The following is a 19,511-nucleotide window of genomic DNA, read 5'->3' on the forward strand; positions in this document are numbered from 1 at the left end:
CCAGGATGCCCAAACATGGGAGCCCCCAAATCTGGCAACCCCCCCAACCCTGCAACTCCCCCAACCCAGCATCCCCAAACACTGGGGACCCCCAAACCCCAGGCACTCCCCCAAGCTTGAGACCCCCAAACCTGGGACCCCCAGACCCCTGGAGCCCCCAGATCCCAGAGCCCCCAAGCCCTGGGGATCCCTCAACCCTGGAAACCCCCAAACCTGGGACCCTCAAACCCTGGGGACCCCAAACCTGGGACCCCTGTGAGGGACTGAAAAAGTTAACGTCTCAAACATTGTGGTGGGGCAAGTTCTGCGGGGACATAACAAGGAACTCTGCCCAGCAAGGAACCACAGGTGAAAAGCAGCCCATCAGCACCCCAACAGGAGGGGGAGGAGAGGGCATGCTGGAGGGTGCACAGCTCCCTGTTCTGATACGCTGCTCTTGATGTGCTGAGCAGGGCAGCTCACCATGCATGGCAAAAGGTCACATCTGCAGGCAAGGGGAAGTTACTCCCCAAACAACCCCCAAGCCCACAGACCTGTTTCCCAAAGGCTACCTAATTAGTGTAAGGAGTTTGAGTGCCCGCCCAAAGGAGGGGCAAGGATGACAAAAGGACGCACAAACTGAAGCCCCAGGTGTGCAAGCCCACTGCAACGGGACCCCTCAGCTGCCTGGACCCCTCGGCTGACTGAACCAATGCTGGACCCAGGACTGGTGAAATCTTCTTCTCTCTTCCTCTCCCGCCCCCTCTCCTTTTCCATAATGCCTACATCTTATCCCTTTAGGCATAAACGGTTGACCAGGTCTGGGACTAAGAGTGCATCCAGCCGCCCCTAGGCTCCTCTCTGAGAAGGAGCCTAGAAAGCAAGGGGGTCTGCTCTGAACCTCGTGACTCAACGGGAGGGCTCTCCTCATTGTCTTCCCCGAACTGATTCCCAAATGAGCAAGGCCTGTAGTGTATGTTTGGTGATGTACGGTTATCACATGTTAGTTTACCAACATAGTTTCATGCCAATTTTTGTTGGGAGCATGCGAATTCTTGCGGTGAGCATGCCAATTCTTGTTGTGAGCGAATAAAAGTTGAGTTTTGTGAGTTAAAGGATTCCTGGTGTTGTTTCACCTTAATCCTGACCTGGGAATCGGCAAACCTGAGTCATTGTCCTGAGAAATTGGGACGCGACACCCCCAAACCCTGGGAAGCCCTCCCCTTTAGCGGGGGAAAGACAGGGAGCAGCAGTAGCCAGCTGACCGTACGTAGGTGGTGAGGAGCAAGAACAACAGAGAGGGCTAGGGTTTGAGAGGTCTCTGGTTTTAATGTGACCTCAAATCAGAAGCGTCTTCCATCAGGAGTCTGCACCAGGGCCTGCGAGAGAGCTGTAGCCATCGCTGATGGAGCCGCAGTAGCCATCAACAGAAATGATAAGACAGTGTATCACTCCGTGCCTCAGAAAGAAAGAAAGGCCCGCCAGCAAAGGTCATAATAACGGAGCTGCTAATGAGGTAACTTCATTGCCACCCTTCTGTTGTAAGTCTATCTGTGGCAGGAGTCTGCTGCTTGGTAGGAGTCCACTGTCCTGTCCGTGTTGGCCTTCATGCGCGCTGCCAGGAGGGAGAACGTCTGTCCGCTGGAAGTGCCCTCCAGGCTGAAGAGGTGCTCCAGTAAGGAAAGACAGCAGCTCTGCCGCAGCAGCCAGGCTAGCCTCTTCCTCCTGCCACACGAGAGAAACTGCTTGGCCCGGAGGCTCTAGCTGTGCAGTGCTAAATGGGACAGGGCCGGGGGAAAGCAGGGCGGCGGACAAGCCAGGTGCACCTCCTCGGAGGAAAGGGAGCTGACGGAGGGGCGGCTGCTGGAGCGGAAGGGGGCAAACAACGAAGCGGTGTCAGGGGAAGCTGACCGCCTGAGAGGGCGTGTTGGCACTGCAGTGCCAGGGGGGCCAAGCAAAGCTGGGAACCGGCAGGAAAAGGGGTATCACCCTCTGAGCTTCCTCATCCTCACACCTCACCTCCACCTACTGCTCCTTCCCCACGTCCTGGTCCTGCCTCCAGACCCCCTGCCCCTCTTCAGCCTCTACTCCCCGTTTACAGCTCTCTGTTGCCAGCCACCACCAACCCCCTGCCACAGCCGCCACGTGCCGGCAGACACACCCCCAGCTGCAAGCTGCTTTTGACCCAAGGGCGTGCTTTGTTCCCGTGACTGCGCAAGGAGGGAGGGAGTGTGGGGCTCTGGCGTCCCCCGGTCTACCCGCACGTGGCTCCTTACTGCCTCGGTCCTGCTAAGGCCTATGTGTCAGGTTCAGGGTGGCCTCAAGCCTAGGCAGGTTGGGCCGGGATGCCTGGGACCAGGTGGGAAATGGCTCTTCCTCCCCTGGCTTCTCAGTTCTGCTTCTTACCGGGCCTCCTGCGGAAGGGAGGATGCTCTTCTGGCAACACAAGTGGCACACGGCAACTTTTCCACCTGAGACCTGACAAAGGTTCCAGTGGAGGTCTGGGGGAATTGTCTTCCGAGCAGGCTCAAAGCCTTCCTGAGCAGTTTCTCTGCCAGCTTCATGTGCCCCATATGCCAGCAGACCTGCAGAGGAAAAGGGAAACATCCCGATATGGACTAGTTGCCCAGGAGACTGCAGGAACCTCCAAGTGGCTGGAGATGCCAGGGATATCCCCTGCAACCGGGGAAGGCATCCAGCTCCGTCCCCCAGGAGATCCCTCCAGACCTGCCCGTCTCTTACCTCCCCTTTGAGGCTGAAGAAGGTGGCCTCTTCAAAGCAGGCGATCACATTTGCTTTCTTCTCCAGCGAGTTCCTCAGGACCTCCGCTTCGTTCAGCTTCATGAGGGCCTTTGCGCAAGCACACAGAGAGCAGGTGAGCGTGGGTGCAGAGCCCATGGCCAGCCTTGTCCTCCCTCATCATTGCCTCTGGCATCTGTCTTAGGAGGGCCTGTTTCTCCCCCTGGTGATGCCCGCCCAAACACAGTCACACTGTCTCAGAGCACAGACAGGCACCAGTGATCCTTCAGACTGCCTCCCTGCTAATGCCCCTCGTGCTAAGGGCACAGTGCCTTGTGTCTCTTGCCACAGAAGAGGCAAACCAGAGGAAAAAGTCAGGGTCTGACCCCAGCATTTCCTTTCCGAGGTCCCGCGAAGGCACGCCCTAGTGCAATGGCCAGGCAGGCAGGCAGGCAGGACTCTGTGCACAGTGGGTGCTGGCAAGCAGGGCAACTCACCATGTAGCTGTTGGAGACATGCAGGTAGGCAGCCGCAGACTCCAGAAGGTAGTAGAAGGCTCTGGCAGCATCGCCCATCGCCACGTAGTGGCGAGCCAAAGGCACAAGCACCGATTCCACGATGGCTTTGCATTCACAGGAGCATGTACCGCTGTGCTTCCTGTTGGTCTTGCTGGGCAGCTCAGCTGTCTGTTCGCTCTTTGCCAGAAACCATCCTGCCACACTAGTCAGAGGACGGTTCCCAGGAGAAGAAGAGAGCAAAGAATACACGGGCATCACCTGTACTGCTCTTTCTCCCCACAGAGACGGCATCAGAAGCCCTTTGTTCAAAGCAGAGCACGAGGCCATGGGCACGTATGACCCGTACAGGTGCTTTGTAGGCAGGGAGAAAGAGACAAGCTTGGGCTTTCTGTCACCTCTTCCCACAGGCAAACCACTCGAGTCCCCGGGGCAGGTTTTCCCCTGCAGATTTTGCAGTGCTACTCTGTAGGAACCGGAAAGCAAGGGCTGCTCCAGTGTAGTGTGATGATGGCTCTGAGCCCACGGGCTTCCTCAAGCACTCCCTCATCTCCATGGCCATCTCCTCCCAGCTCCCACCCCACAGAAAGCCTCTTCCCTAAGCTGCAGTCACAACCGGCAGCCAAATGGCGGCGCTTCCTTTGTCTCCTCTGGACACCCTGAGCTCACTGCCTTCCAAAATCATCAAAATCGTGTCTGCTCACCCAAAATCCTCCTCCAGGAAAGCCTGCTGCTGCTGCAGAGCACCTGCAGCATCAGGAAAGAAAACAGGCGGTTAGACACCTCCTCACATACCACAGGGGAAGAGCTACTCTCCCTCTCCCAGCGGGCTCGCAAGGATCCTTGCAAGGGTCCCGACACACTGCCGAAAGTCTGCAGTGGCCATCCTCACCTCCTGGGCTCGTCCCTAGCAGATGTCCTCCCACCCCATCCCCAGCACAGCCCCCCTGGGGTCCTGGAGGGCCCAGGCTGCGGAGCATGGTGCACAGCATACCCTCAGGGCCGTGGGTCCTATCCCTCTTCAGCTGTTCTCCTGCCAGCACCAAGGCCTCCCAGCTGTGAGGGTCGCCCTGCTCAGCAGGGCCCTGACTGCTCCCTCCCTCCCGGGTGCTGGTGACGGTGAAGCGGTGGAAGGCAACAAAGTCCCCTCGGCCGCAGCTCTTGCATTTGTGCGCGTGCCGCTCCAGGAAGGCGGCGCACTTGCGGTGCAAGGCGACCCGCTGTCTCTCGGGCCACAGCTCGTAGGCAGCCTCCCGCAGCAGTGGGACACGGAAGACCAGCACGCCAGACTGCCGCTCCGTGGTCTTCTTGCTCGGAGAGGGTCTCTCCACACCTGCAGGGCAAAGGGCCTTTGCATCAGCCTGAGCTGGGGCCAGGCCTCAGGGCCGTCCCAGCCGGGGCATGAAAGTCGTGCCTTGGTGAGCATCCTTAGCAGCAAACCGGCGCTGCTGCACACCGAGCCTTGCAGGACGAGGCGAAAGGGCCCGCCTTGCCTTGCTGATGCTAGCACAGCCCTGGGGACACAGCGCTCAGCTGTGCTCCAGACAGGAGCTGGGGATGTTGCCGCCAGCCGAAGCAAGCCCCGGCCAGTGCTTTCTCTCCGCTCTTGGCAAGGCAGTCCCCAGCCTCCTGAGCTTCCCCTGCTGCACCACAGGGGAATCAAAGCTGAACAAAAGCCTCTCAAAGGCCCTGGGGCACTTTGGAGGGCATCTTTGATCTGGATGCCGCAGGCAACTGGGAGAGGATATCGGTGATTCCAGATGCCCTCCCGTGCCTGCGCTACGAGCAGCACTTGAAGGCAGAGGAGCAGAGGCACTTGGGACGGCTGGTGGGAACTTCCCTCCAGCGCAAAGCTAGTCTTCTTTGAGATTGACTTGTAAGATCTTTGAACAAGCCATCCCGAACCCCCATGCCTGCCTGAGCTCCACCCAGCCATTACTGGGGCAGAGGGGGGAAGTGCACCATGCCCTGGGGAGCCCCACCAGGACACAGCTGGGAGCTCCCTTGGCCTCTTTACTGCTACCACTTACCACTCCCTGCCTGCCGAGAGGTGCCTGGCCCCTTGGTAGGATCTCGGACATCTTCTGGCACCTCTGTGGTTTTCAGCCACTTAAGGATGCTGTCGCTCACCAGCATGTCCAACAAGCAATTCGTCTTGTGCCTCATGCCGTCAGGAAGGATGTGCGACAGCAGCTGGGTGGTAAACACTGGCCCGATGACAGCTGCAAACTTCAAAACCATCTGCTTCAGTGGCTTTATCCGGTCCAGCTGGGCCAGCACAATCTCTGTCAAAAAGAAGCAACACCTCTTTCTCTCTTGCCTGTTTCCCATGCTGAGGCTGGAGAGGCTGGAAAGTCTCAACACATGAAACGGGGTCGACTTTGGCCTCTTCTCCTCGGCACCGCACCTGCTGGGCAATTGCAACCCAGGGCAGGCATCTTCAAAATGGCTCCGCACCTGTTGGAATCGCAGGCCACAAGGCCTGGGGAAGAGCGAGACGCTCAAACAAACACTCGCCCACCTGGGGTGAGGAGGGCAGGATCCAGCAGGTACATGCATCCATGATGCGCCCTACCGCAGCTGGAGTAGGCTTTTGCCCAACAGCGCACACAGAAAACAGAGAACCTTCCCCAGCGCAGAGGTGGACGCAGAACTCCCCACAGTGGCTCTCTTAACTTGGCCAGACAATACTATGCCTTTCGTTTGGTTTTCATTGTTTTGGGGGACAGGACGGGACGGGACAAAACAACTTAATAGCAGGAACGCTTTAGCATGACGTTTCTTCAAGGGTCATACAAATGGCTACGGCTAGAGAGGAGGGACAGTCGTTGACGGCTCCCCCATCCAGCTCCCCTGGCTATGGGGGGATTTCCGTGCCAATCCACAGAAAAAAACCAATGGATTTGGTTTGGATTAAGTGCCTCGAGAGCACCGTTAGCTGGGGAGCTTAAGAAGAGAATAGCGAGGGCAAAGCCGCGATCACAGCTGAGTCAGCGGCAAGTCAAAGACTTTTCCCAGCAAAGCATTTGTTTCTGTGAGAAAAGGGAGCCATCCTAGTGTTGCACCAATAGCCTTTTCTCTCCTACCTGCTGCTGGAAAGCAGCCAGCAGGCTCACAGCTGGTCCACGCCCAGGAGGGGAAAATGGCTGCCCGCAACCCCAGGCCTGTTTCTGGTTGCACTGGAGCCACCTTCCCAGCAGAGCCCCCAAGCTGAGAGGGTGACTCTGCAGCACACAAACGCCCAGCCTCCCTCTAGCCAATGCCCCGCCAAGGGGCCCCAGCACAGCCGCGAGCCGGCAGAGCGGCTCTCGGTCCCTCACCTTTCAAGGTGGTGGGCAGCACCGTGTTCTCCGGGTTCACGTCTGGTCTGATGATGCAGACCCTGCCATCATTCCCCGCGCTGGAGCTCGAGGTTGCTGCGAGGGGTGAAGCCTCAACTGCAGAAGCTGGGTGGAGCAAGAGAACACGAATAAGGCAATGTGCAAAGTAACTTGCGGCTTGCAAATGTTTCAAAATTCGCCTGAGAGGGGACAAGTCCCACTTGACGTGGCCCAGTGCAAGCGCAGGGACCTGCATGTGCTGAACGTGGTCATTAAGCACAGCAAAACAGTTCCCACTGCAAGCATTTCTTTGCATAGCCCTCCCAGGACAGACAGGTGTTCTGCCTTCAGACCAGCTTTCCCAAACAGCCCCTCAGTCAAAGCTTCTGGAGTGCCTAGGGGGCAACTGAATGCCCCGCGACAGAAAGCAGCAGCATTGCTGCCTTCGACAGGGCTACCTCCACAGCCAGGGAAATTGCCAGGGATCATGCAAAATGCAGCATCAGCCCTGGCTGTTCCCAAGGCCACAGCACTCCGGCTGGCATGGCGTGCTCGGTGGCATTGCCACCGTTTTCTTCCGTTACCAGTACCCTTGTGGGGATTTATGGTTTTGAATTCAAGTTTCCCGGGCCCGTCCCTCGCCTCAAGCTGGGGTTTGTTCTCAAGTGAGCTGGCGTTGGGCCAGGGTAAATTCCGTGCCCATTAGAACGCCTAAGAAACACTAGAAACACATGTGCTCTGGAACCATTTCCCCTGTTGTTTTAGCCCCCCAGCCCCCGCCCCAAGAATTTAGGCCCCTCCAAGCCACCAGAACTCGCTAGCCCCTGCTTTGGCTGTCCCAACAGCAAGGCACGCAGGAGCCCACGCCTCCGCCAGACCACGTTCTGCACCGCTGCAAGATCTGACTCTGCCCAGACCCGCGGGGGAATGATGGGGCAAGACTGTGCTGCGGAGAATGCGCCGCAGCAACTCGCTAGTCAGCAGCAAAGGTGCTTACTGATCAGGCTCTCCCAGTTGTCCTCTGCTTTTTCAGCCCGCCTCTGGGTGCGGAGCATGTCGTTGCAAAGAAGGCAGCCCAGCAGCTCCTTGCAGTAATACGGGATCCCCGAGCTTCTTTGGATCAGGAACCTGGACAGGAGCAGACGCGGCAGTGACCACCACAAGGGGAGTAAGGTGAAACACGGTTCAGGTGGGCAGCGAGTCACTTGGGCAATACAGGGTAGCCAGCATCTTTGTCACAGCTGCACCTCGCCTTTGAATGGGACAGTCCTCTGCTGGCTTAGGCTTTTGGGCCCCCCTGAAGCTCCAGCCTTCGCTCAAGTCCATGGGAAAAGAATCGTGGACAACGGCCAAAGCGCAGAGCAGCGAGCCCTGCCTTTCCTCTCCTCAGGAGCCTAGATCCTCTCTGGCAGCAGGGCAGGCCTCTGCCCCAGGGCATCTCCCCCACAGCCCGGCCACCTAGACCAAGGCCTTTTCACAGCCCAGCCACGCCTGGGCTCAGGACTCTTCCTCCCTTCCTCTCTGTGCAGCCGCGAAGGGCTGACACCTCCCACGCTCTGTGTCTCGGCAGTGGCCCACTCTCAGCTCGCGCCTGCCAGGACAAGGCATAACAAGCAACCCAGCTCCTAGAGTACTCCCTAGAGTCGGTGATGCTTCTAGTGGCCCTGCGCTCCCTTTCCTGGGGGCTGATTCCCGTCCGTGGTCTGCATAGGTTCAAGCCCTCAGGAAGAGCTCCCCCGCCTCGAACTTACCTCGCTAGATCCCTGGAGATGCTGTCCACTCTAAGGTTCTGGCAGACTGTCTGCACCACAGCTGAAGGTTTCAGCTCATCCAGACGAAGATAGGTGATTTTCTGGGACGTTGTGTTGTCTGCTGCAGCTTTGCAAAAGCCCTCTGTTCTTGCGTAGCCCGGCGCTAAGCTCATGACCATGAAGTAGGAGACATTTCGGAGCACGGGTGACATGATACTCCAGGAGGCAGGGTCGATGAAATGGGCATTGTCGATGACGAATATGCCAAATTCTCCTCCAATGGTCTGAAAAAAAGCAGGATGTTCTGAGGGCAATCCAGTGGAATCCCAAGTATCTTGCAGGGGAGGAGATTGAGCCTCTGTCTCTTGAGAGGATGCTCGGAAGTCTCTCCCCAGCCACTTCCCTGCTCAGAAGCTTACTGACTCTTAATTTCTTTGAGATTTTAAGGTCACACCTAACACCACCTGACCTGCAGAAGGAGGCAGCTTGGGCAAGGGAATGCAGAAGCCATTGCTCCTTGTCCAGGGTACACTTGACAAGAGGAAAGTTATGGGGTGTGTTTGTGGGGCTGCGGGGGGGGGGGGGGGGGGGCGTTCCTCAGGCCCTGAAGGGCGATGGCCCGGGCGTGTGGTCCTCCCACCCGCTCACACTGCTGTGGTGCAGAGCCCGCAGCCAGCAGGCTTGTTTTCCTTCTCTGACCCAGGAGGAAGAAAGGAAGGAGAAATGCTCACCTTCTCTAGCACTTTTGCCCAAGTCGAGTGCAACTCCTTTTTTCTTTCAATTCCACGCATCTCGCGAACCTTGTCCGAAACGGGAAACTGGCCAGAAAAGCAGAGTCAGGGAGGAGCATCGCTCTGGGGCTAGGCACACGAACCCACCAAGCAAGACCGCAGAGCAAACTGCCTCTGCTGGCCTCAGCACCTTACCTCTCCCCAGCACAGGTGCAAGGAGCCACAGTGGGGACTTCACCTGGAGCCTAAAGCAGAGGCCCTCTGCTGAGGGTCGCTGGCAGAGCTGGGGCTTGGGGGTGGGCTGAAGAGCTGGTTCTCTGGCTGTAGGACGCTTGGGCTGGCTGGAGCAGACCACTCGCCCAGCACCAGCCTCTCTCCAGTGCCACTTCCAAGGTGCTGAACAAGGCACCGGGCACCACCAGACGCAGCGTGGGACATGAACTCACCCCAGAAAGGGAGCCCCCCAGGGCCCAGGAATGGGAAACCTGTGCTATGACCCCCACGATTCCCAACCCTGAGCTAAGGCACTCCCAGCAGCGCGCCCACACAACATCAGACCCAGAAAAGCTCACGAGAAGGCCTTCTCCAGGGGCCAGAGAGGCCTCTTGCTCTCACCTCGACAAGGAAAATGTCATTGAGGAGGCAAAAGCTGCTCTCTTCAATTGTCCCGCGGAGCACTGTCTGCAGCGTGCGCTGCCTGGCACCGCAGTGTTCACAGTCCTGGAGGCCCAGGGCCCTGGCCATCAGCGTACGGATGGCACAGAAGGACTGCCTCACGTTGACCTCTAGCAGTTCCATGGCAACTACCCTGCCGTGCAAAAGCAAAGGGGACTGAGATCCCCAACAGCCCAAGCCTTCTAAGACAAAAGGGGTGCAGATGCCCTTGGGGGGGGGGGCTCGTCAGCCACTCGTCTCAAAGTGCTTCCCAGAGGAGGCCAAGCTTTTCGCTCCTCATACGAGAAAGGGCACAGAGGGGCAGTTGCTGCCAAGCCACCGGGAGAGCCGGGTCCAGACTCTTGCGTCTCCCCAGCGCCGGCCCAGGTCTCGCTACGTCCCCCTGCAGAGGAACTCATGGGGCTAAGGGGCAAGGATGGAGCAAGTGGCGGCTTTGCCTTTGGGCTCCAGACCTTAGCAGCCTGCTTCCCAGACCACAGGAAGGCTTTTCTGCCCCAGTGCTCCTTCTGGGAAACAGGCAGAGGGCAAGCAGGGCTTCCGAGACAGGCCACCCTGCTGTCTGTTGGGTCTGGAGGCAGATGAAAAGCATTGGGCTTGGGCTCTTTCTTTCTATCTGTGCCTGGCCCAGAAGTGAAGGAGGAAAGGGCATGGCTCAAGAAGCCACCTCCAACTCCCCAGAGATGTAGAGGCGGGAGCAGAGCATGCAGGTGCTCCTAGGGAGTGTCTCCAGGAGGCTTTCTCGAGAGGCTGCAGTCCAAGGGCCAGGCGCACCGGCAGAGGGGACGGAATGTTCTATGCCTGCCAGGTGATGGGCAGGGGCAGCGTCCCAAAGCTAGAGGTCAAAAACCTGTACCTGTGGCCAGCAGCCTGGCCTAAATAGGCCAGTTCGGTAAGTAAGTGGCTCTTTCCGGAGCCCATCGTGCCCTCAAATGCCAGGATGTGCCTTTGTCCTAAGTCCTCATAGGCTTTCAAGCAGCTGCCAAAGAGGTCAATCTCCTTCTCCCGACCTGTGAAGACAAACAAGAAAACCAGCTGCTGGGTGTGCTGAAAAGCAGAGAGATGTCACTTTGGCTGGCACCCTCCACCGCAGTTCCCTGTCCCGCCACCACTTCCACCAGCCTGCCTACAGCCAGGCCTCCTTCCTGCCCTCTCATCCCAGCTTTTTTACCTCTGCCTTCCTCAGAGCGGGAGGGGGCCCGCCTGCCCCACAGCGCAGCTCCTATGCCTTCTTCCCCGTCCCACCACCCTCTGCCCTCCCACAGGCACAGAGGTTCAGCTGGCCCCATGCAACTCCCCGCAGTGATCCAGCACAAGACTGGAAGAGATGATGCGAGTCGCTGCAGCATCTCCTTGCTGTAGCATGAGCCACAGGGCACTTCCTGGTAGCCGAGGCAGCATCTTCAGTGTCTTTTGGCTGGGCTAGAGTGAATTTTCTTCAGTGATAGCTCCTACGGTGCTCTGGTTTGGATTTGTGACCAGACACGGCTGTTGCTAACACAACGCTGTTTCGGTTATTGCTGAAGAGTGCTTGCACAGCGTCAAGGCCTTTACCATTTCTGACGCCGCCCCGCCAGCGAGCAGGCTGGGGGCGCACAAGAAGCTGGGAGGGGGCACAGCCACGACAGCTGACCCCAACTGCCCAAAGGCCTATTCCATACCATATGATGCGGTGCTTGGCAAGAAGAGCTGGGGGAAAGAGGGAGGAAAGGGGGGACGTTTGGAGTTAAGGCGTTTGTCTTCCCAAGTCACCGTTACGCATGATGCAGCCCAGCTTTCCTGGAAATGGCTAGACACCTGCCTGCCGATGGGAAGCAGGGAACGAATGCCTGATTCGGCCTTGTATGCTTGCACAGCTTTTGCTTTACCTATTAAGCTGTGTGTGTCTCAGCCCAGCACTGTTCTCACTTTTACCCTTCTGATTCTCTTCCCCATCCCACTGGGGGGAGCGAGTGGCTCTGTGGGGCTGAGCTGCCTCCCGGGGTTAACCTGTAACAGGGCCCAAAACCTCCAGCAAGACACCGTGTGATTAAATGCACCCCGTGTGTCCTGACGTTTCCATGTCTACGCCCAGATGATGCCAAGAAAGGATCTCTGAGGAGTACAAGGGGGAGAACCCACCACCGGAACTCTCCGTCAGTCTGGCAGAAGGCAATCTCTTTCCTGATCCCAAAGACATAGCCCCCAGGTGTGAGCAGCTCCGTAGCTGAAAGGTACCTTCGTACCAGGTCTGGAGCACGGCAAGGCAGCACCAGGCACCTCACCCTGCTTTCCACCCCAAAGAGATCAACCAAGTAGGGGCCAAGAGAGGCCGCACTTCCTTAGGGCCGCTGCAGGCAACACCATCCCCGGCAAAAGCTTCTCCCTTCCCAGCATGGCACTAAAAGTTACCGAGGGGAAGAAACTGGGCTTCAGAAGAGCAAGGCATTCTCCACCTACCCAGTAAGGGGGCGTACTCTGACCTCTTCTTGGCAAGACCCATGCCAAATATGCTAGAAGCAGGGGAAAAGAAAACACAGGTCAATTAGCTGGTGAGAAGCCAGGGGACACAGAGAAGCAGCCTGGCGTAGAGGGGCAGGATGTGCTCCTCGTGCACCTGCTTTTCTTCCGAGCAGCATGTTTTCCCCTGTATGCACCCCCACCCATAGTTCAAGCTGCACGCTAGGACAGCTTCAAGCATAAAGAAGCCCAACGGCCATGGCAGGACAGGAGAACGTATCAAGAGTCCACCACCAGAGGCCAAACCAAGAGACACCGGAGACATGTGAAAGGAGCCAGGGCGTGCTGTTGGCTAGCACACGCTGGCAAAGAGAAACAAGTGTCTTGCAAAGGAGGACTTGTGTCACTCAACGGGTTGGGATGCCAAGCACCTTAGCACCTTTGGCTCAAGTCCTCCTGTAGTTTCCAAGAGATGGCAATGTTAACATTCAAACCGTCATCCAAAGAGAAGGTCAAATCCTGGCCCAGAGGAAGAGCTGACATTTCAGCAGGAAGACATGAGGAAGAGTGTCCCCATGGTCCACATTTCCCCATGGGAAACAGGCTGGCCCAAAGCTTCCTGCTCGGAAGCAGCCGGGACAAAAACCTCCTTGGGTCAGCGTTACCAGGGCACGTGGTGGAGCAAGCACAGTTGAAAGCCATTTGGACAGAGCCTGCAAGGCCAGGTTGTGTCTGCCAAGACAGGCAAACCTTCCCCATCCCTGTGGCTTCGCTCCCGCTCTCTTAGCAGCAGGAGACAGCAGGGGAGAGAGGCAAAAAGCCTCCCGCGCCAGGGCTTCTCACCGTCTCAGCCACAGGCAAGGGAGACCAGCTTGGTCTCTCTCTGCCTAATTCCTCTTTGCTGGACAAGGCTGCACCCTTGATGCCACAATCCCCTCATCCAGCCCTCTCAGAGGTCACTCACCTCTTCTTGGTGATCCCCACATATTGATAGACAGTGCCAGGACGACTGAGGCCTTTCATCTTTCTCTCCGGCAGCTCCTTGAAGTAGTAAGGGGGCAGCCGAGAGGAGGCGTAGGTCACTGCATCACAGGACACCAGCCCAGGGTAGTGCACCATCATCCGGGCTGCCAAATTCACCTTGTGGCCAAGGACTGCCAGAGAGAGAGAGAGCGCGCGTGCGTTGACATCTCCGTGCGACCTGCCCCGTGGCGCCCTTCCAGGCCAATGGCTGCCTCACCTCCAGCACAGGCCAACCCCACAGCGGGATCAGCAGAACCCAGGGGAACAAACGGCCACAGAGCCCATTCTCCTGCCACGGGCCAGGACCTGCACTGCCTGGGCCGCTCCTGACCGGCTGCTGGGAAAGCCCTCTCCCAGCCCGCCTTCCTCTTCCAGAGTGCTATGCTTAAGCAGGCCCACGCCAGCCTCCCGTGCCTCAGAGGCACGCCTCCTACCTGTGTATTCATGCCTCAGAGGGTGGCCGGTGACTCCGCAGAACACCGTCCCACTGGTAACTGCAACAGACACCGCCCTGGCACACAGGGAAACAGCGCAGCTTCAGCAGCGCCCCAGGCGCAGTCCTGCCCGCCCAGATTCATCCCTTCCCGCACCTCCCCTCGGCGCTAGCCTGGGCCACCCGCCATCCTGTCCGGCCAGCGTGGGTCTTGGGGACGTGGAGAGCTCAGGGGCGCAACATACCCACGTTGCAAGGGACAAAGGACAGGGGTAGAGCGCACGTGGGATGTTTTGGACGCTTCCCCTGAGGCCACATTCCCTGAGCTGCAACCTGCAGAAGGCCACAGCCCTCTCGTGAGCAAAGAGGGAGGGAAGAAGGCACCCATGATGTCACTGCCTGCGATGGCAGCAACCTGAGATCAGGTGGCTGGACCCCATCCCGTTCGTGGGCCAGTCGCCCAGAAGGGCCTGCCTCTGGCACCAAGGAGCCTCTCGCCCTTGCAAGGGCTCGTTCCAGCACGGTGGCTAGCAGGGTGTGCTTGGAGGGACTCCGCCTGGCTGCCGAGGGCTAAGCCCGGGGCTCGCCTGCCACCTCTCAGGGCACTGGCCTCCTTCCTGCCAGGGACGAGGCAGAGCAAGCTAGAAGACGCGTCTCTTTCTGGGAAGCCCCCTTGCACCATCCCAGGCAGCATGCACCCCCACCACACGCTCACTTTGTTTCCATGAGCATGGTGGAGCAGGAATTGAAGATCTGAATAGCACTCTGCAAGGCATGAATGCTCTCGTAGGGCAGCTTTTCTCCGCCGAGGCCAAACACACAGAGGAACGTGCAGCCCTGCCAAGGACAGATGCAGCACATCTTGCTACAGTGCCTAAGAGGGAGCCTCTCCCTCTTGCTCACCGCCCACCCTCTCAGGGTGGGGGGAAGCGATTGCTCCCACACACTCACTTTATCAAACAGGACGATTTTGTTGATTTCGCCTTTGTGAGGACAGAGGATTTCCAGCATCATCCTGCTGGCATCGTGGACGACGGTGTGGACGGCCGCTGCGTTGATACCTGCAGTCAACTGCAGTTGGACGAAGAGGCTGGTGACTGGCCGTAGCTCAGAGAAGAGGTCCAGCGGCACTCTGTCATCAAGCTGGAAGACAAGAGCACGATGGCTTCACCAGCCTGCTCTCCCGGGGGCTTACTCCCCATACCAGATACCGAGGGAGAGCAGGCATACTGGCAATAGCAGGTACTACCCGAGGAAGGGCTAAATCCTCCTCTCGGTGCAAATGGCGGGCAGGCTGCCCAGCCTGTGGCAGGCGGATACCGAATCGTTAACGCAAATGACAAAGGAGAGAAAGTTGCTCCGGTAACACCCCATCCTGGGACAGGTATGGACATGAGGGGCGACCCGCAGGGATGCTCTGGGGACTTCCTTTATCCCACTGTCACTGTCAACCTCCCCTTTATCCCACTGTCACGACCGCAGCACATCCAGAACCATACCCACAGAAAAGACAGACAGACAGAAGTCTGCCTCCCACCACCCGTATCTCTCTGAGAACAACACACGCAATGGTGCAGCACCAGTGCCCCCTGGCTCAGTTTCCCCGCGTTGTCGTCTCAGGGTGCGTTTTCTTCTGTTTGTCTGTTCTCGTGAGAACTCCATCTCTGCAATGCACCACTTCTTCTGCCCTCCAAAAATGCAGCCCCCAGCAGTGGCGGCCTGGACGTACCTTCCTGAGAGCAGCTTCTGATATGTACTTGCTAAGCATGTCGTGCGCATTAGGGCCGCTGGGCAGGGGAAGAGCGGGCCTCATGGCACCTGAGGAGAGAAAAAGCAGGTGGTTGCTGGGAGGATGGGACTACGAGGTGTCGGAAAGCAGGGGCTGGCACTGGAAATGGGGGAGAAAGAGTCTTCTGCGTTTGCTCATGTTGCCACCTCCAGATGCTCACGGCAGTGCTGTCCCCTGGAGGGAGAAGGCAGCCGCAGCCACTGCCCCAGCTGATGCACAGGAGGGCCAAAAGCATGAGTGCTAACCGAAAGGAGGAAGAGGGCAGGGGTGGTTCCTCTCTGGCCCCTGAAGCAGCCAGGCCCCACCTTTCCAGGCAATCCGCGAACAAGGTGAAGTTGGCACTCACCTTCCCCTTCCAAGCGGCGGCTCCTTGGGTGTTGCACAAGCTCGCGTAAAGCGTCTTGGCATTCTGACCAAGACATCCGATCCATGCCTGTAACCTGAAGACACACAGCGTGAAGGCACTGCCACTGGCCTCCCCAGGAGTCCCAGGGGACAAAGCCCGCCCTCCACCGTCACTGCCCAGCAAAGGGGAGAACAAGCCCACCTGGCTGGATGGGACAGCAGTGCTTCCTCAGAAGCACCGGAGCTGGGCAGGCATCATCCAAGCATCCCCCAGCTGTCAACCACAGCGCCATGACCCACAGAGGACATTGCTGGTGGGGCCAAAACCCTCCCAGTGCCTCCCGACCCCTCAAACCAAGCAAGCCCAGCCCACCGTTACCCCTGAGATGGAAGGACAAGAGCTTCAGCTGCCTACCCACTTCCACAGCCCCAACTCTCTCCACATCCAGCTCCTCAGCCTTCTGACACCTCCCTCCTTCATGTCCAGGTCTGGGTCCTCAAAATGGCTCTACAGGCCATCCCATCCACCTACCTTCACAGCTCTTTTGCCTGCAAGGCGCCTGGTCCTGAGCCGGTGCTGCTCACAGAGCTCCCAGGAGGTGGCCGAGAGGATTACTTCACCTGCATTCGCAAGCTCTTCGGCCTCACGAACTTCATCCAGGGCCTGGCCACAGATCAAGAAGTACTGCCGCCTCCTGTCTCCAACTAGCAGGAGGTCCATGGGCCCTGCAGAGATCCCTGGTGAGAGAGAGAGGGAGAAGCAGCACTGACACAGGGAAGATTTGGAGCTCTACAGCCCCCAGCATCTCAGCTGTTCAGAACCTAATCTGAAGCCCAGTGGGGAGGGCATTATGGAAGGGGAGGGCATCCTCCATCCTCCTCAGGGGCATACTGACACAGGTCCCTGAAACGGGTGTCTAGAAAGAGGCAGTGTGTTGAGAGTGCCGGCTGTCTTAGCCAGCTGCCTGCCCAGAAGCCCAGCAGCCTGCCCAGAAGCCCAGCAAACCAGGCGGGCTTGGTCACTGCCTGCTCCACCAACATGCAGGCAGGTTGTAGCTGTCTGCTTGAGAACACACGACAGCCTGCCAAAGCCCTTCCCAGAGCCATGTGCAAAGCAGCTCCCCTTTGCTCTTTGTGAGAGGCAGGGGAGAATCCAGCAGGGCAAAGGATGCAGAGCTGCCCCCACCTGAAAAAATGGAAAGATAACTACCTCCCACAGACATCTGTGCTAAATCAGACATTCAAGGACCCTCATACTTGATCTGACGCCCGCTTTGCCTTTAAGCTTCCTCTGCAGCTGCAAACGCACGCAAACCCAGCAGGCCTGGTCTCCCATCCCCGCCCAGACTACGGCTGGCCCCTTAAATGCTCGCAGGAGATGCTTTCCTTTGGCACTAGCCCCAGTACGGATCCCCCCATTCCCTGCCAGCGAGAAGCACCCCGTGCCACAGCGCCCGTACCTATCTTCAGTCGGACCTTCTGACCCACGTGCGTGTCACGATTCCCATACTTCCTCTGGATCTGCCGGCTACATTGCAGCACCAGGCTGATGGTCTTAGCCAGCTCCTGGGATGGTGCTCTCCACAGCACCAGCACAGCATCCCCTGGGGAAAGTGAGGGAAAGGTAAAGGCTCTGCTGAGACCTGACTCTCCCCGACCTACGCTCAGCGGCAGGGACAGCAGAAACCGGCCGACGTGCTGAGGAAGATGGGCCCGTGGGAGGGCATCGTCCTGGAGGGCCAAACCCTGGGCACCGGCACACCGCTCCTCTCCCGGGCCAGCCACGGCGGCCGACAGCCGGCAGCGGTGGCACCCCCTGCCCCGAGCGCTCCTCTGCAGCTGCAGCACACCAGGGCCGCCTCCTCCCCTCGCAGCCTGGCAGCCCGAGCTCCGCCACCACCAGGGCCTCCCTGCCCCTCACCACCCCCCCGACACACACCTTTGGCTGTGCTTTCTAGGGGGTCTCCTCCTCTCAGTGCTTCCTTGCCCCCACCCCCAGCCCAGGGTCCTACCAGCAGGGGCAGAATGAGGGAGGCCACAGCCCTTGCCAAAGCCAAACCGGAGGCAGGCAGGCCCAGGGAGAAAGAGAAGCCTGGAGAAAGGGCACTGCACGGGGGGGGCGTGAGTGGCCAGGAAGCTGGCTCAAGGTGCTGCACAGAGCCTCTTGAGAAGGAGAGCACAGCAAACGGCCGCCACAGCGCTTAAATGCCGCAGGTCAGCACACGTGGGCATCGTCGTCCTGCGTACATACCAGCAAACTTAAAGATGTCTCCTCCAAAAATCAGCATCTCTGCGGACAGAGAGAAGGAAAGGAAGAGTCACGTGGGCACCTTCTTCCAGAAGCCACAGAGCAAGCCCCTCTACCCCGAGAGGAGCACCCAGGTGAGGGTGCACCGTGGGGCACAGCTCAGGAAAGCACCGCTCTGGCCTGCCTCCCAGGCTCACAGGGGCCACAGCCCTGGTACGTGCACAGCAGGCAGGGAGGCAGGGCTGCGAGCTGCCACCAGATCTCAGAAAGGTGGAGGCTGGAAGGGACCTCTGGGGTCCATCTGGTCCAACCCTGCTGCTCAAGCAGGGCTGCACAGAGCCAGCTGCCCAGGACGGTGGCTAGATCATTTTTTCAGAGCTCTAACGAGGGAGACTCCACAAGCTGCCTGGGCAACCTGTGCCAGCGCTCAGTCACCCTCACACTCTAAAAGTCTTTCCTGACGTACAGAGGGAACGGCCTGTGTTTCAGTGCATGCCTGGGGCGTGGCCTCTGCTCCTCACACTGGGCAGCACTGGAAAGAGCCTGGCTCTGTCCTCATTGCACCCTCCCTTCAGGTTTTAGACACATTACTAAGATCACCCCCCAAGCCTTCTCTTCTCTAGGCTAAACAGTCCCAGCTCTCTCAGCCTTTCCTCGTAGGAGAGATGCTCCAGACCCTTCATCATCTTTGAGGACTCTCTTGCTTTGCTCTACAGGTGCTGCCAAAGAGGTGGCCACAATGTGCTCACGGTCAGCTTAGAAGGGTCAAGATGTCCCCCGTGAAAAGGGGCTCGTGAGGGTGTCACAGACACACACACACACACACACACACACACACACAGACACACACACGTATATCAGCGCCAGCATCCTCAGGTCACTCGCGTGCTGGCGCTTGCTGGATGCCCCCAGCCTGCTCTGGGCACTAATGCATCACCGAGCCGGGTGTTCATGCCAGAAGCACAGAGGAAGCTGCTGAGAAAGCGGGTGCCTCCTCGGCCACAGTGGGGAGCAGAAAGGACCTGTGCCGGTCTTGATTCACCAGGACACCCTGGCTGTTCCTGCAGGCCACAGAAAGCCCCAGCCCTTGCAAGGAGGCAGGACCAGGCTGCCCAGCATGTCCACCTCCACCCTCCATGAGCAGCCTCACGGCCCGCTGCCAGACAGTCCCGCGGCACGGCTCTTACCCTCCAAAATGTCACACAGGTAGTCATTGAGGGTTTGCGCCAGCTCATCAGTGCCTCTGTCTGGGCCGCTCCTCTGGATGAATTTCTCTGACAAAGCAGTGAAACCTGTAACAGGGACACCCAGAAGTCAGGAAATGCCCACGTGGGCCAAAGGACCCGGCAGCCAGTTCCATGCTGCCCGGCCCGAGAACCTGTAGGTCACACCTTCCCACGCGCTGGCTCAGTGCTGGCGGTGGCAGCGGTTGACCGCCCAACATAACCCGTCCCCCTCTCTTTGGGCATCCCAGCAGAAGACCTCAGCAGTGACAAGACGGCCACTCTGTCTGAGGAGCCGGGGCAG

General features: G+C 58.6%; 1 protein-coding gene across 1 annotated transcript; it reads right to left on the minus strand.

The window, feature by feature from the left end:
• Nucleotides 1–1,526: 1,526 nt before the first annotated feature.
• On the minus strand, nt 1,527–19,298 carry LOC128138284 (adenylate cyclase type 10-like; the record flags this gene model as incomplete). The annotated part of the gene is made up of 23 exons (XM_052779580.1): nt 1,527–1,704; nt 2,386–2,564; nt 2,722–2,829; nt 3,216–3,430; nt 4,228–4,566; nt 5,264–5,518; nt 6,554–6,679; nt 7,551–7,681; nt 8,305–8,588; nt 9,036–9,122; nt 9,651–9,843; nt 10,564–10,717; nt 12,147–12,199; nt 13,111–13,300; nt 13,604–13,680; nt 14,318–14,439; nt 14,554–14,745; nt 15,332–15,420; nt 15,738–15,831; nt 16,269–16,474; nt 17,197–17,340; nt 17,988–18,026; nt 19,172–19,298. Coding segments are annotated over 23 exons (3,582 nt in total), but the record flags the coding sequence as incomplete, so codon positions are not given.
• Between the last annotated feature and the right edge of the window lie 213 nt (nt 19,299–19,511).

This window comes from Harpia harpyja, unplaced genomic scaffold (genome assembly GCF_026419915.1).
Source record: "Harpia harpyja isolate bHarHar1 unplaced genomic scaffold, bHarHar1 primary haplotype scaffold_241, whole genome shotgun sequence".
Classification (NCBI taxonomy): Eukaryota; Metazoa; Chordata; class Aves; order Accipitriformes; family Accipitridae; genus Harpia; species Harpia harpyja.